Below are 18,211 nucleotides of genomic sequence, written 5' to 3' on the forward strand. Positions count from 1 at the left end.
TGTCTTCTTGAATTCCAACTTCATCTTCATATTGTGATCTTTCCTACTTTTAAACACAATAATGTCATTCCACGCCATCTCTCCACTGACAGCTTGGAACATACCACTTAGTCGACCAGCTCGTGTCTTTTCTCTCAAGTGTTCCCAGCCCAAACTTAGCAAAATTTTCGTAACGCTACTCTTTTGGCAGAAATCACCCACAACAAATCGAGCTCCTTTCCTTTGGATTTTTTCCAGTTCTCGAATGAAGTGATCCTGGTGAGAAACTCATACTCTGGAACCATACTCTAGTTCGGGTCTTACCAGAGTCTCCCCCTGTGGGTGGGGGGAGTAGAATAATACCCACTGTATCCCCTGCCTACCGTAAGAGGGGAATAGAAGAGGCCCCAGGGGCTCTGAACTTTGGAGCGTGGATTGGCGACCACAGGGCCCTTAGCTGAGTCCTGGCATTGCTTCCACTTACTTGTGCCAGGCTCCTCACTTTCGTTTATGCTATCCGACCTCCCTTGATCAACTCTTGTTCTTTTCTGACCCCAACGCTATTAGGTTTGCGAGCGCTAGGGGTTCTTTCATTTTCACGCCTTTCGTGGCCTTGTCTTCCTTTGGCCGATATCTTTATTTTTCGAAGTATCGGATCCCTTCCATTTTTCCCTCTTATTAGTGTTATATAGAGGATGGTTGCCTAGTTGTACTTCCTCTTAAAACAATAATCACCACCACCACGACCACTCTTACCAGAGATTTACATGCCCTCTCCTTCATATCCTTTCTACAACCTCTAAATAAATTCATAACCACATGAAGAGACCTGTACCTTTTATTTACAATCCCGTTTATGTGATTACCCAAATGAAGATCTAACTTTATATCAACACCTAAGTATTTACAGTGATCCTTACAAGGAACTTTCACCCCATCAACGCAGTAATTTAAACTGGGGGGACTTTCCCCATTTGTGTAACTCACAAACTGATTTTTAACACCATTTATCATCATACCGTTGCCTGCTGTCCACCTCACAACATTTCCAAGGTCTTTTTGCAGTTGCTCACAATCTTGTAACTTATTTATTACTCTGTACAGAATAACATCATCCGCAAGAGGCCTTATCTCTGATTCCAGTTATTTACTCATATCATTTATGATTCACTAAAACTGCGTTGAGCAATTCCCCTCTTAATAATGATTTGTCCTAAGTTAAGGAGCTCCACTCATGTTTATTCGTCTACTATTGTCATTCCACGCCATCTCTCCACTGACTGCTCGGAACGAACTACTTAGCCGAGCAGCTCGTGAGCGTCTTGCAGCTGTACGTTTGTATGGGGACAACGGTAGATCCCACTCCACCATCTGAAACAATGGGTTTCAGTGGTTCCTCCTGTTAACACCAGGTTAACATTAAGATAACTACAATTACCTTACACGTCGTATTAATTCCCTATCCCCGCGTTGCTGAAAACTGCATGTGTTAGAGCAAGCTAGCATAGAAAATGATTTACTCTACATGCTATAGAGAGTAAGCAGCTGAAAACTGCATGTGTTGGAGCAAGCTAGCGTAGAAAGTGATTTACTCTACATGCTATAGAGAGTAAGCAGCTGAAAACTGCATGTGTTAGAGCAAGCTAGCGTAGAAAATAATTTACTCTACATGCTATAGAGAGTAAGCAGCTGAAAACTGCCTGTGTTAGAGCAAGCTAGCGTAGAAAATGATTTACTCTACATGCTATAGAGAGTAAGCAGCTGAAAACTGCATGTGTCAGAGCAAGCTAGCGTAGAAAATGATTTACTCTACATGCTATAGAGAGTAAGCAGCTGAAAACTGCCTGAGTTAGAGCACGCTAGCGTAGAAAATGATTTACTCTACATGCTATGGAGAGTAAGCAGCTGCAGCGACGAGAGTATCATACACACGATATTCAAGTGGTGCGAGGTCTGGAGAATGAGCTTGTATTACTGCGGGTGTCACACTTAATAACGAAATACAATTCATCACCATTATTTATCACTGAAAGAAGAACAAATGACTCCGTCATACAAGAGCTCACCATCACTGATCTTTTGTCATCCCGCATGATTAAATGACTTCTTCTTTGGTCATACAATCATGGCAGATGGAGCGAACCTTGAAAAATATTATTTTACAGGAAAAATGCCACCCAAGGAGTTGAGTGGAAGGGTATTATACTAACTTTATTCATCCAGGTGACAGATGGCACGGGGACTGGGTGTATGTGCCGTCTTCATCATCATTGCATCCTCATCACGACGCGCAGGTCGCCTATGGGAATCAAATCAAAAGACCTGCACCAGGCCTCTCCGGAGGCCACACGCCATCATCATTATTAACTGATTTCAAAGAACTTGAAAATGTATCGCCCATCTCTCTTAGTAAATTATTACAATCCCCGATTACTCTTCCTACAAACGAATATTTTCCCCAATTTGCCCTGTTCAATTAAAAATTTATCTTCATATTATGGTCTTCCCAATTTTTAAAAACTCAGTTAAAGCTTATTCAGTTACTAATGTCATCCCACGTATTCTCTCCACTGACAGTTCGGGACATACCACTTAGTCGAGCAGCTCGTCTCATTATCCAAAATTTGCAACATTTTCGTAACACTACTCTTTTGTCGGCCAACGGCCGTAGCCGTGTTGAAACACCAGATCCCGTGAGATCTCCGAAGTTAAGCAACATTGGGCGTGGTCAAGATTTGGATATGTTGCCACGCGCTGTTGGTGGGGGGTAAGGGAATGGAGGAGCGGAAAGGAACTGGCCACCCTACCGTACGTAAACTCCGGCTCAGGTACACCTCTGCGGAGGTTCGGACCTGCCTTTGGGCAGAATACACCCTTACCTACTCTTTTGTCGGAAATCACCCAGAATAAATTGTACTGAAATGAGAGAGTTTAACTCCCAATCATGCCAAGAAGTAGGCCTGCCTCAATTATCAATTTGTGATCTATGGTTTTTAAATAAAATATATTTGTTTTGATCTCATCTACTATCTCCCGAAGTTTGCATATCGAATTTTGTTGCATTCGGTATGAGGATATAGTGAAACACTTACCAACGTATCCGTCCTTATTGATGTCTCCTATTGATGAAATGGACATCCCAAATCGCGCTCCGTTCTCATCCTCTCCAGAAATTTTGAATTTTTCTCGAAGTACACCGTCCTGTGGAGTGAGAATAACAATCATTACAACAATTCAAGTGAACTATACGCCATGTAAGCGCACACAATAGGGGAACAACCTTACTATTTCTCCCCTATCAAAACTGAACGTAGTGATTTTATAACTATTGGGTTCGTTTCAGTATCGCTATCTATCCACTTTAGGGACCCTATTCGGAGATACGACGTCATACAGTTACCATTCATCTCGCGTGTTAGCATGTTTTTCCTCGTGACTTGCGGTGTTGTGAAAATCACTGCTGTTACATTTGCGAGTATAAATAAAGCACATTTTTTATTTATTTACAACACTGCTTCACAATAGAGAGAGCCCCAAAGGACTCAGTATACTTACGTGGCAATGATAATTCATATTAAAATTATAATTGCGATATTAAAATATAATAATACACTCTGGTCCAAAAAAATATCCCCACCTGCATGTTTTAAGGAAAAACATATTTTAAGGGAGTATTGAGAAAGAATTTGAATGTTTTATTTCAGAATAGCAATATACAGGATTTCTAAAATATATTTGACATGCTTCAGTACTTTGTGTGACCACCTTTAGCCTTTTTTGAGGGCTTGTACTCTTTGTGGCATTGACTGAACAAGTTTTTCGCAAGTAGCAGGCTCAATTTGATGATACCACACTTCAACAATTTTTTCAATTAATTCTTTTCTGGTAATGTAACGATATTTCCTGAGTTTTTCAGACACAATAGCCCATAAATTCTCAATGGGGTTCATATCGGGTGAATTTGCGGCCCACCATAATCGCTGAATGCCGAGATCTGAGACACATTGCTGGACAACCCTGGATCGGTGACAACTGGCTTTGTCGTCTTGGAAAATGAACGGTCCTAGGTTTGCACCACTAAAATGGTCGCTAGCAGTATTCAAAACTTCCTTCTTAATGATGTCACAGAATGCCGTTCCATTGATTGAACCCGTGCAAACTTTAATTCTTCCCACCACTTTGGAAGTTACTGCTTCCCACTTTCACTATAATTTCTTAGTTTCCACAACACATTCCTCCTTTAACTTCTCTCCGGGCTCGATCCACAGTTTTACACCACCATCATTACCGAACACATTATTTTTTTTCGTTTGGAAAAATCAACCTACACCAATCCTCAGTTGTCCAATTTTCATACATCTCAACAATTTTTTTTCCGTCTTGGATATGCTCTTTTGTCAGGAGGGGCTTCTTTGCATGCTTTTTCTTTTTAATGTTCATATCTGAGAGACGTCTTAACACTGTTTGGTGTGAAACGGAATGACCTATGGTTCAAGCCACGTCAAGAAAACAGTATTGCTCTTATGACAACAGGGTTGCCATATCGAACGGCTCTGCGCAACACAATCACGGGTAAACGGTGAACATAAATCTGTGAAATTCAATATTTAACTTCAAGATAACAAGCGGAATAAACTAAGCTTCAAATAATTTGTATGAACGAAAGGGGACGGGGAGTTTACAGGGGCTATTTTTGGTTTGTACAGAATCAGAGATAAACTACGGCACATAAAAAACCTCCGCATTGAAGTGTATGGTAAATCGGCGGAGAAAATAGACAAATCATATTTTTATGAGCTCGAAGGGTGAAAGATGCATATAATAAATTTCCCCAGACGGGCTGAGTGGCTCAGACTGTTGAGGCGCTGGTCTTCTGACCCCAACTTGGCAGATTCGATCCTGGCTCAGTCCAGTGCTATATGAAGGCGCTCAAATACTTCAGCCTCGTGTCTGTAGATTTACTGGCACGCAAAAACTCCTGCGGGACAAAATTCTGGCACCTCGGCTTCTCCGAAATCCGTAAAAGTAGTTAATGGGACGTAAAACTATTATTATTATTATTATTATTATTATTATTATTATTATTATTATTATTATTATTACTATTATTATTATTATTCACCAGGTAACGCGGGGTACTACTGCGCTGTCGTATCACTTAACAAAAGACAATAGTAAAAATTAAATGTGGTCTTAAAGAAAACAGCGGTAATTAAAATACGCTTAAGAAAGTACAGCTAAATAACAAAACCAAACACAAACAAAACACATGACAAATTTTTGTATCAGTACAAGTTATGCCATGACTTATCGCTGCACACCGCGGCATCAAAATCTTCAGTAACAATTTCTGAACAGTACGAAAATAATACAACACACACACATACTATGCAATATACAACCAAAGTAAAATATCTGCCATTAGACAAATTTATGGTCTCACTCAACCGAAGATTACTACGTATGACAGAAGACAAGTACGCACTGATTTACAGCCTAAAACATACATGCAATAAAGAAACATTGTACGTGACTTCACTACAGAAGTGAGCTGCCCGCGGTTCACAGATGCTTGTACCAGAGCAACATGGAAGACAAATGAAGTAAGGCAACGAAGCGATGGCTGTTCCCGCCATTGTACATCCTCCCTACGAATGTATATATGAAAAATAAAATGTTATATAGTTATTTTAATATCTCAGAGTAAAAATGCCTCATCCTTTTTATCTATCTTTCATAATACATTACAAAGTACAGTATAATATCTCTTAATCACGAGGAATTATGGGTGTCTCAGAGGGGGTGTGTTCACTCGTTGTAGATCCGTAAGAGCAATACTGTTTTCTTAACGTGGAACGAGCCATAGATCATGTTGCAACTTGCACGAAAACTGTCTGGAACTCAATATTCGTCCTTGTTTCGCTATTGCTTTCAGCGCCCTGCACAATCTTGGGCATTCTTCTTGCGACCATATGTATCCCTCAAACTTGTCATCCCTGTCTCTTTTTGTTTCTTTAAAACATTACCCACTGTTTTATGGCCAATGAATAACCTCCTAGCAATTACGCTGTTGGATATTCCTTGGGAACTGAATGAAATAATCATGTCATGCTTCCTTTGAGATAGGTCTTTCTTCCCCCCCCCCATAACCTAAAAAAACAAATATCCATCTTAAATTCTCTCAAAATCCAGTAAGCTATGGGAACACAATTCTATCTATTGAGAAACAGAACAATAGCTCTCTAAAAACTTATCAGATTGGTTTCTCATTTTACAGCTTACCGAAGAACAACTGATAAGAAGTCAGACGGAGGTATAACTAGAGGTATATGGCGGGAATTTTGTCAACTTCAGGCATGTGCGTGCCATCTTATGACCAAATGTTGTAATGTCTCCTAGGCGCCGTATTTGAATGTGCCTCGGAAGCTGGTACCGTGAATACGGCCAATATCAAGATAAATCTTATCATTCACATTACTCCAATTAACCTATCAAAACTGAGCTTTTAATAACAAATACCACTTGAAGTGTGTCTTAACTTCATAGTAAATAAACTGATAGCACGAAAATGCTGGTACTAATGCAAGTCTGTTAGAAAATGAGGTTGATATTGAAATATTGGGCCATTATACGTTGCGGGGATATTTTTTTGGACCAGAGTACATGATATAAATTTCAAACAACACCTAGAGGTGTGGATGAAGGGGGTGATTCAGAATTTGACAACTCTTCTTTAGTAGTATGGTGACTATCTCATCTCGTACAGAAGTTGGAATGTGATATTTTTTCGAAATTCCTAAAAAAAATCGAGGTATAACATCTCGTGCTCCTATTAGAAGACCTATTACATCAACGCATTTTAGCTTATCTCTGTCTTTGAAATAATAAATAGGTTAATAGATAGCTTTCTTTTCTTTAACCACTTCCTCAGCTTGTTGGAGATCAACCTCGAATAGGACAGAAGGGTCAATAATTATGCTCTACCTAGAGATGTTAGAAAGTGCACTATTATCAACTCTTATAGTCGACCCATCTGTGGAAACGCATGGTATTTCTTCGTGCATTTGCCACCCTTTCTGTCGCAAAGCATTAGCGATGTTAGCATGTCTAAGAAGCAAGAAAAATCTGCAAGAACTCCTCCGAAAAGGAAATCGACGTTACCTTCTCTATTATATGATACGTTTCTGGCACACTGAGGATCAGTTGAAATGGAAGAAAATTTCGTTATCAACCTAACCTAACCTGTATTGTAAACCATAAACAAAAACGTATTTTAATACAACTTATTTTAATAAAATTCAGGTGAACTCATAATAGATCCCAGGGAATCACTGGACAGGTGGAGGGAATATTTTGAAAATATTCTCAACGTAAAAGGAAATCTTCCAGGTGGTGTCGCAAAAACCGAACTCATTGCAAGTGTGGCAACTGTGGGTGTGGCCATGCATTAAGGAGTATGAAGGAGGAGTTGGAGAGTTTGAGGGAGATAATTAGGATTCTCTCTGAGAACAGGAAGGAAATTAGACCTCCCTCAAATAATGTACAAGATACAGTAGGTGTAAAGGAGGGATGGGAAGGAAATGGGGGAATTATAGAAGACAGGTGGTCTAATGTTTTAAGGGAAAGGAGATTGCAGGCTAAGGGCTCGGTTCAGGACCAGAATTCAGGACAGGTGTCTGTGAGAAATCGGTACGAGTCACTGAAGGTAGAACAACCGAGGGAAGATGAGGAAAAGAGAACTGTTGCTGAGATGTGTGGAAGCAGGAGGAAGGGAAAAGGTAGGAAAGGGAAATGTAGTGTAGTGGAAAGGAAAAGGCAGGTGGAACAGGGTCATGGGAGGGAGAAAAGGGAGGAGGAAGTAGCTTCTGCAGCAGTGAGAGAAGATAGAGCTGACCAGGAGGGGAGGGGATCAAATGAGGTGGGTACGGTTGAGGCTCTGGTCGTGGGAGATTCCATCGTTAGGCATGTGGGGGAAAGTGTGTGTGGAGGAAAGGGAACCAGGGTAGATTGTTATCCAGGAATTAGGTTGAGGCAGATGTTGAGAAAAGTAGAAGAGAAGGAAGAGGGAAAGGAGAAGGTGGTAGTGTTTCACGTTGGTACTAACAACGTAAGGCAAGCAGGTATAAGTACCAACATAGTTGGGGATGTGTGGGATCTGGTAAATGCAGTACGGATGGAGTTTAAGGAAGCGGGGATTGTTATCAGTGAAATACTGTGTAGGAGGGATACTGACTGGAGGGTGATTGGGGATTTAAATGAGATAATGGAGAGGGTATGTGGAAAACTGGGAGTGAGATTTCTAGATCGTAATGGGTGGGTAGGAGACAGGGATCTGCGCTCAGATGGCCTTCACTTAAACCGCAGTGGTACAGGTAAGTTGGGAAACTTGTTTAGAAGGGTTATAGGCAGGTACATTCAGGGAAACGGGGTGGCCTAGGGAGCGGACAGGAAATTGGAAATCAAGTAGGGACGACATAAAAATGTTAGTGCTCAGCTATAGAAGCATTGTAAACAAAGGAATCGAATTAAGTAATTTAATAGATATATATTTACCAGACATTGTAATAGGAGTTGAATCATGGCTGAGAAATGATATAATGGATGCAGAAATATTCTCACGGAACTGGAGTGTGTATCGTAGAGATAGGATCGGAATGGTAGGAGCGGGAGTATTCATTCTGGTGAAAGAAGAATTTGTAAGCTACGAAAAAGTTAAGGATGAAAAACATGAAATTCTGGGTGTAAGGCTCAACTCTAAAGTTAATAGTCAATTTGATGTATTTGGAGTGTCAGACCGGGAAAGGGTAGCACTGACGCTGATTAAGAATTATTTGATAAGATAATCAGCTTTGTTGGAAATGAAATGGAAAGGAATGTGATAGCAGTAGGTGATCTCAATTTACCAAATGTCAATTGGGAAGGTAATGCGAACGACATGAAGCATGAACAACAAACGGCAAATGAGTTAATATGGGAAGGGCAGCAGGGGCGAATGCTGGTCATGAATGTCAGGCTTGCTCTTCCATTTGTGAAAGTTGATGGGGTGGGACATGCAGAGTTCTGAATGAATAAAATTTATAAACCCAATAATCGCTAAATCATATGAACATTTTAATCATCGGTTACATGAACATGCATGAACTGGTTACGTCACACCTTCAAAATGGCCAAAAGAATAACAATCAGACACATTTTATAATTATTAACAAATCATGACAGGCCAGTGATTATATTATTTAAACAAGTAAACGTCAAACTATGTACACAGAAAAATTGCAACTATTTATTAGATCTTCCCACTTGAAAACAAACTCTACTCTGCGGCTTCTCTTTATCAAAACCATCAATAACATCATCATAGAAAGAGGACTGTAATCTAATTTTTGTAAGCAATCCTTTTTCAATCGACAACATAGCTAATGATGATAGCCTCTCCTGACCTTGAGTCGATCTGCAATATGTAGTAATGCGCCTCAGTGTTGGAAAAGAACGTTCTGCAGATGATCTAGTAGCAGGAATTGTTGGTACAAGTTTGATGAGCTTGAAAATTTCTGGCATACCCATGTACAGTTTATTAGTATGCATAAACTGCATTAAGTCTAAAATCAGAAGATGAATACATCACACTTAATTCGATTTTTAAGTGAACAATGTCGAAAAATGACCCTTAGGTCTAGACAGTAACATCACTGTCTGGAAACCTATTTCTGTGCTTCTCAAACAAATCTCAATCCAACAGCGAGAAGAACACAAATTTCTTTATGCATTTAAAACGCTCTCCTATTTGGACAAGTACATTGTCAATAATTTCATTGAATAGACGCTTGTATTTTGATTTTTCTGGTTCATCACTAATTCTTCGATTTTAAGAGCACGGCTGTCCTCCATAAACATCAATTTCAGTATCAACATGTCCATACAAACCAGCAAAATCTTCATCTCTCATAGACTGGATATTTAAAAAGAGCTCCTCAACCTTCTTGCCACAGTACTGAATATCCAGACTTTTTGTTTGTAAAATATTGAACACAGTATCGGAGAATGAAAAAAATCTTGGAGAACACTGCCAGCAGAAATCTAGTGTTGAACTTAAGTAAGAAGAACAAAAATCCTTGTGCTTTCAATGTAGTTTCTTCATCCCAGTCGTCTGAAGTATCCTGTACATGTTGAAAGAATTTCACCAGCGTATCATAATATTCCTTCACAGTATTAATAAGACGTGAAGTAAAATTCCATGTCTTTGGTGCTACTGTTGGCAACTTCTTCTGAACAAAATCTCGAAGAGCAGCTGTTCTCTTTGTAGACTTTGAAAAAAAAAAGCAGTCCTGACATTGTTTGGAAGAAAATTGTATATTCTTTCATTTTTGAAATAGACTGCTGTAGTGTTATATTCAATAGGTGGCTATAACAATGAACAAATGTCGCATATGGAGACTGGTCTTGAAGTAGTTTATTAAGCCCATTCACATGACCGGCTAAGACAGCAGCACCGTCATATGTTTGAGCCACAATCTTTTCCTCACAACTGAACTCTTTTAAAATAGCACGAACATGATTTAAGAGGACTCCAGCAGTGCGATATTTACTAACGTCAGCAAAACCAAGAAACTTCCCTTGAATTTCACCACTTTCATCTACAAAACTGAGTAAAGTAGAGAGTTGTGACTTATTAATAATATAGGACGTTTTGTCCAACATTATTGCCACAAAAGTTGCTTGTTTAAGCTCCTCCTTTATTCTTCTCACAATTACTGGACTTATTTCTGCTATTAAATCATTTTGGATTGCAGATGAGGTCCCTTTAAAATGGTGGAGTCTTTCAGATGAGCTGCCAGAAGAGGATCATACTCACTTATAATTTGTAGAAGTTCGATGTAATACCCTCTGTTTACGGAAGTTGCAGACTCGTCATGCCCGCGAAATGGTAGTTCTTGTTTTGCTAAAAACACTGCATCGATCAGTCGTTTAAGTATGTCACGATTTTTCTTTACCTTTTCATTATGAAGTTGGTCACTGATGCGTTTCTGTTCATCCAGCTGGTGGTCGATCCTTGTATGCCCAAAGCTGCAAGAAACACTTCACACGGTTTGCAGATTTCTCATATCTTGTAATGGACAGTGTCAAGGTGTTAAAATCGTCAAAGCCACTTTTACACCATACACCGTTATCAGCAGATAGTAAACACGGTCAGCAAAACACTCTATTCAGTTTCTTGGACCCTGTCGACCAGTGCGTATTATTATATTGAGATACAGAGAACGAACCTACATATTCTCTATTTTTCTCCCTGTGCTGTGTCTTTAAATCTGGCAGCGCCGGTCAGGACCTGCCATTCTTAATAATGTCTGTTTTCTCTTGGATAGTCCTCCGAGAAAATGGATTTGATAACAAGCTGTCAATAATGCACGGTTCGGAACCCATTGCAGCACGTCAAATCATTCAGAATAGATGATCCGGAACATACAGTACACTACTCACTGACACAACACACTAGATCTGTAGCTCTCACACCAGATCTTCCAACTACACATTACAAACGTGACAGCTTGCAACCGGCCTTGGAGAGAAGAAACCTGCGCGCGCATACATTTCTCGCTATGTCGACAGCTCCGCTGAAGCTCCTAAGACACGAGCAAGCCTCGCTATACTCACCAAGATATATGCAACATGAGATTTGTATAATGTATTACAGATACGATACATATTGTAATTTTTTTTACTCGCATGCTTTAGAAAAATATTGCGCTGAGACGATATTAAATAATGTGAGCCTCCCTCCTATAAACATTTTGAACTGGCCTGTGAGCCCTAGAATATCTGTGTCAATTCAATGCTCGACTTCCCGTTTTATGCTAATATAAGCCACGCGGCGTTCTCCTAGCTCTGGTTGGTCGCGCATGCGCAATCCTCCTACCTGGCAAAACTGGCCTGCTCCTCGTTTGCTTGCCGAAGTGAGTCGGCGTCCTGTAGCCGCCATGGATAGACGTGTATGTGAGTGTTCCGCTATGCGGCGGATGGTGGTGCTGAAACCCCCATGAAACCAACTTAAGAGGGATTATCCCTTACTCTATTAGTTGCTGGCCTCCTACTGTTTCACTGGATTATGTTTTTGCTACGATAATCCCCAGGATCCTTGGTGAACAACTTTAGTTCACGGCCTCGTGGTTGCCGGTCTTCAATAACAATGGCCAAGGTTTGAACTTCTCAATTTTTCTGGACTCAAAGGTATGTAACTGTTTTGGATTAAAGTATTTCTGGGGAAGCAAGAAGATTTATGTGTTTCGGCGTACTTCAAGATAACTGTAATAATAATAATAATAATATTTGGATTAAGACTTCCTCTTCGAAAATTGTGCTGGATATCGTGTGCGTCTGTGAACATTAGGAAACGGTTTCGGCAATTAGTCATTTTAGAATGCAGTTCGCACGGTGGAAAAAAATTGTATGTTTATCGTAAAATTCTGTAAAAGTTTTTTTTGCACTTGATTGTACAATAAGGTGTGAACCAAGGCGCAGTTTCCAAGGTAGCGGGGTTAGCTTTCCTTCGGGTTCCTTGCCTTTTGGGTTTTATTCCTCCTTTTTGTTCTTTTTGCATTGTTTCCGGGATCTCTGTTTTATTTTTGAGTTTAAACCGTTGGTTTCTTCTCTTTTGTAGACCGTGCTTTGTTTTGTCCGTTACTATGGCAACGTGTGTTTGGGTAATTGTTGTGGGGTTTTGTTTTACCGCGGTTGTTGTTGGTTGATGTGTTCTTGTGGGATGAAGATATTTTTGTTGCCTGGTATCGTTGGCATTTACTTCATATTAAGTGATTTATTTCGGCCTACCTTTGGTCGTTTCGTCTCGTTCTTCGGCTGGGCGAAAAGTGTAACTCCTTCCTTTAATTTCGTGTGCCCTTGGAAATTGTCCTTGGTAGAAATTGGAACGAATTGTGGTAAAGTTAAAAGGCAACCGGCCTAAAGGTCATGGGACTAGGGTTTGTTTACTAAACATGGTATTTGTTTTTTTTTCTTAAACGCGTGATCGATCACACTTAAATCAATATTTAATTACCTTGTTTGACGGTATGGAGGTCACTGTTGTTTTTTTTCCTTGTTGATTTTTACGATTTAGTTCCTTTATTTGGTTAAATGGAGTCTGCATTTTCTTTTTTAAAGCTGCCTCATTGGGTATTTATTTATTAATCATATTAATTTCTTGCAGGTTAATCCAATTATTGTTAGTCAAGTATTTACTTTCTTTTAAACAATATGGTTCAAAGTATTTTCTGAATTAATAATGAACCTAGGTCCACTCCTAATATTATCTTGAAATGTTACCTCTCATTTAAATGTCTATTAAAGTTTCCTTTTTCATATCACTTAAAAGTTGGTTTTCATTTACCACATTTGGTGCAGCGCTGCAACTATTTTCTTGTTTGGTTGTCCACGGACCTTAAGTCGCTTTTCCTCCACGTTTTGGGTAAGTGTCTCTTTTTCTTCCTTTGGGTAATTTTAGTATCATGTTGTTGGCTGGTGCCGTTTTTATCCTTGGAATTTTTTGATGTACTGTGACTTGTTGCTTCTTTTTCGCCCTTGTTTTCTCTTGTGTTCGCTTAAACTACCCTCTTGGGGCGGACACAATAGCAACCTTCACACCAGTGTCTCTGTCTCTCTCTCTCTCTCTCTCTCTCTCTCTCTCTCTTTTTCTCCCTCTCTCTCTCTCTTTTCCTATCTCCTTCTTTTCCCTCAACTGGTGGGGTAAGGTTATTAACCTCATCACCGCTGGGATATTTCCGGGGTCCTAGAGGGTGGTGACCGGTTAGAGTGGTATCAGAGCGGTGGTTGTTTGTTGTTCCACTGTTGTTGCTCTGCTGCCTAATCTCTGTTGTTTCTGCCTTGTGAGCCTATTTTCCTCCCCTCCTACCCTTGCTTGGCGCAGTGCTGTAGTGAATGTTGGTGAATGGAAACCAAAGACTTAAAAAACTAAAGGTGTTATTGTCAATAACTATTGTAAAAGGGAGTGCAAGGATCTTGTGTAATTTTTTTTGATTATTTTGTTCCATGTTTGCTACCATGGCGCGTGCCGTTACGAACCCCTCCTTCCTGCGTCGTGCCGAATTGGAGTACGAGTTATCAATTCGTGGCCTTGAACCTGCCCGTACTGTCGCTGAGTGTGCTGCCTTGCTATCAGCCAACTCCCAGGTCCCCATTAATGTATTTTCTATTGACAGGAGTCGAGTGGGTGAGTACCTTAACCTGATCTGTGACAATCTTAACGAAATTAATATTATTCGCGAAGAGTTTATTGAATTGCCTCCGTCCAAAGCTCAAGTAAACCGGCTGAGGGCCAGAGCTGACCACTACTCGGGTCGAATTCAGGATTTATTATCTATTAAGCCTGATTCTGTTTTTGTGTCAGAATGTGCTAGATTGTTAACGGTGGTTTCTGGCATCACCTCTGATCTAGACTTGCTGTTGATTAACAGAGATATGGAGAATTGTTCTATTTCTACTGCACTTAACCCTACTGTACCCACCCCGAGTGTCCCTTCCCACCAAATTGTGTCCTCGACCCATGCCCAAGGTCAGTGCTGTGTGACTGCTCCTTTACTGGAAACCTTAGTCTCTAAGCTAAATTCGGCGTCATCGCCTAACTGTTTAAAGGAAGTCTTTCGGGGAGTGAAGTCCTTTTCTGTAAATTCTATCGATGAGTGTATTCGATTCCTACGGTTTTTGGTGGAGTTGACCGAGACTGGTAATGTGTACTCAGTCGATGATTTGGGGATTTTCCGCGCCCTCTTCCCTCATTGTGAAGGGATTCTAAAGAGAGAAATTTCTGAAGCTATCTCTAAAAATTTATCGATTGGTACCTTTCATGAACTTGTCCTTTCCAAATTTATTCCCTCTCTTGCTCTCCAAAGTCTTGTGCCCCAACACTGTTTCCGGACCCAGTTCCTGCATGAGAACTTGCTAACTTATGTGCTGGATCTGCGATTCTTTTGCAAGGTTTTTAGAATTTCTGTGCCAGAAAGTGAAATGGTCTCTAGAATTTTAAAAGGAATATCTCCTGCGTACCGCTCCTATCTTTCCTTAACCCGTTGCCCTACTACCTTCCAAGAATTGGAAGAGGCCTGTTCCTTTGCTGAAGATGTCAAACATGGGGATGCCTCCAGACCTGTGAATTTCCCTCCCCCTACTACTACCAATTGTCCTGTCCTTCCGTCAACACCTAAAGTAGGGAATGCCCGTAAATGTTACAACTGTGGGTCCCGAAGTCATCTAAGAAATTCCTGCCCTGACGTTAGACGTGGTCCAGGCGCTTGCTATTCCTGTGGCTCTAGACAGCATGTTAAAAGAAATTGCCCCTTGGTAGACAGAAATGGTACTCAATGACTAGAAAGGGAAAGGGCAAAGTCTGCCAATTCTAAGTTTGTAAACCCTGAATCTCGTAAGAAACCGGTGTGTCCCCCTAGGTGCAATAGTATTTCTGCTCATGCCCCCTCCTCTGGCACGTGCACATTTGTCGAAGTCAACAATGAACCCGTAGATGCTCTTCTTGATACTGGAAGCGCAGTATGCTTGATGAATTATGCCTGGTATTGTCAAAAGAAATCCTCGTGTAAACTTCCGGAAATAAAACCCACTAATCTAAGATGCGTTTCGGCTAATTGTCAGTTTTTAAATATTTTGGGGACTGTGAAGGTCAAGTTAAGGATTGGGAATTTCACTTGGAAGATCAAGTGCTTGGTGACATCCAATTTATCATGTAACATTATTCTGGGTACCAATTTTCTATCTTGGGCTGGTGTCGTTTTGGATCCTCAGTGTCGAAATTTCTTTTTTAAATTTTCTCCTGACCTGAAATTTGAATTGATTAACGTTCCCTTGAAATTGCCTAAAGTTTTGTGTGCTGGTTACCCTGAGTCAGATGAATCTAGTGATATCGATCGGCTTGACCTGAATCATTTAGGAGATGCCGAAGCACGGCAAATTCGTGATCTTTGCAGGGAATTTCCCGATGTGTTCACTAGCAAGTTAGGCTTGACCAACGTACTCGAGTATGACATTGAGTTGTCAGACCTGCAGCCTGTTCGATCCCCTCCTTATCGCCTTTCCCCACCCCGTATGTTGGAATTAAAGAAAATCATTGATCAAATGGAAAAAGACGGAGTGATCAGACCTTCGACTTCCCCGTATGCGTCCCCTGTGTTCTTGGTACCCAAACCTTCTGGTGGTTATCGTGCTGTGATTGATTATAGGGCTCTAAATAATAAGATTGTACTCCAATCTATTCCCCTACCCGACCTACATACTTGTTTTGGATGGTTCTCTGGTGCGAAATTTTTCACTGTCCTGGATTTGAACCAGGCTTATTACCAAGTGCCATTATCGAAGAGATCAATTCCCCTCACTGCCTTCATCACCGACTGGAACTTGTATGAGTTCCTCAGACTCCCGTTCGGGCTAAGCTGTGGAGCAGCTGTGTTGTCGAGGTTGTTAAATTCCATTCTCTCTGACATTAAGTTCAGCTATGTCTTTAATTACCTGGACGATTTATTAATTTATTCGAATACCTTCGAGGAACATATGGTGCACGTTAGGGAAGTATTGCTACGGTTAAGGAAAGCTGGCCTTACAGTGAAGTTATCAAAGGTAGCTTTCGCCAGACCCAGCATGTCTTTCTTGGGACATGTAGTTTCTTCTGAAGGCGTTTCCATAGATCATTCCAGAACTCAAGCCATTAGGGATTTTCCACCTCCCAAAGATGTCAAGGGCGTTGCTCGATTCATTGGTATGGTCAATTTCTTTAGAAAATTCATCCCTAACTTTGCTGAAGTGGCTGCCCCGTTGAACGACCTTAGGAAAAAGAATGTAAAATTTACTTGGGGTAAAGCCCAGGAGGAAGCTTTCAATTCATTGAAGGTCGCTCTGATTAATGCACCTTTGTTAGCTATTCCTGATTTCGAGAAACGTTTCATTGTCCAAACTGATGCCTCTGGGCGTGCTATCGCTGGCGTTCTGTTACAAGAACATGAAGATGGGCGTAGGCCCGTGGCCTACGTATCCAGGGTCCTCAATGATCTGGAGTCTAAGTACTCCATTTATGAACTAGAGTGTCTAGCAGTGCTATTTGCTCTGGAGAAATTTCGATCTTTCATTGAACACGTCAACTTTGATCTGGAAACCGACAATCAGGCTCTTTCTTGGGTGTTGAACCGACCCAAAAGGACCGGTAGGATAACTAGATGGGCATTACGGATCTCATCCTTTAATTTCAATGTTCGCCACATTCGTGGGTCTGAGAACGTCATTGCCGATGGCTTGAGCAGGATGTTTGAAGGTGATCCTTGTGCGGAAGCCAACCCATGTGTCGATAAGCTTGCTGTCAATACCGTTGGAGTTAGTGCCATCCTCACCGACTCCCCATTGCTGTATCAAGAAATTGGAGATCATCAAAAAACTGATCCGGATCTGAAAAGGATCATTGATACAATCAGTAGCGGGATCGAAGTGAAACCTTACTCCTTATCTAAGGGTGTTCTCTGTTGTAAGGGTCGCAAGGACCATAATTCCAAAATTGTCGTTCCTAAAGTTCTGGTACCTGTCATTTTCAAGTATTACCACTGTTCACCCCTTGGCGGTCATCTAGGAAATTTCAAAACTCGTTTGAAAATCAGGCAATTCTTTGTTTGGAAGAAAATGGATAGTGATATCAGGAACATGGTCAAATCTTGTAAATCTTGCGCCATCAGCAAACCTAATTTGAATAACCGGGTGGGATTATTGTCTTCATCACAAGCGTCGCGCCCCATGGAACGACTGTTCATAGATTTCGTAGGACCCCTCCCCCGATCTTCCTTGGGAAACACCCACATTTTTGTCTGTATAGATGCCTTCTCCCGGTTCTGTTGGATCTTTCCCACCAGGTCCACTAATTCACGTACCTCTATCTCCTGTCTAAATTCCATCTTTGCATCATTTGGCCCACCTAAGTTCTTAGTATCTGACAACGCTAGTTCTTTCACCAGTAACTCCTTCAAAAGATATCTGTTTGAGTTGGGCATTTCACATGTCACCACTATTCCATACTATCCAAATCCTTCTTATGCAGAGAGGTTGAATCGGAACTTAAAATCTGCGTTGATAGCGTATCATCATGACAACCAGTCCAAATGGGACTCCTGTCTGCATTGGTTGGCACATGCTTTCAATTCCGCTACTCATGAGTCCCATGGTAAGACGCCTATGTCTT

At 40.8% G+C, this 18,211-nt stretch overlaps 1 protein-coding gene across 1 annotated transcript in view; it reads right to left on the reverse strand.

Annotated features, from left to right (window-relative positions):
* The window catches only part of LOC136872322 (integrin alpha-PS3), a 238,851-nt gene that overhangs the window by 185,937 nt on the left and 34,703 nt on the right, over window positions 1-18,211 (reverse strand). Inside the window, exon 3 of the mRNA XM_067146136.2 lies at window positions 3,072-3,180. Coding sequence (XP_067002237.2) covers window positions 3,072-3,180 — 109 coding nt within the window. The remainder of the gene's footprint in view (window positions 1-3,071; window positions 3,181-18,211) is intronic.

This window comes from Anabrus simplex, chromosome 4, assembly GCF_040414725.1.
Source record: "Anabrus simplex isolate iqAnaSimp1 chromosome 4, ASM4041472v1, whole genome shotgun sequence".
Classification (NCBI taxonomy): Eukaryota; Metazoa; Arthropoda; class Insecta; order Orthoptera; family Tettigoniidae; genus Anabrus; species Anabrus simplex.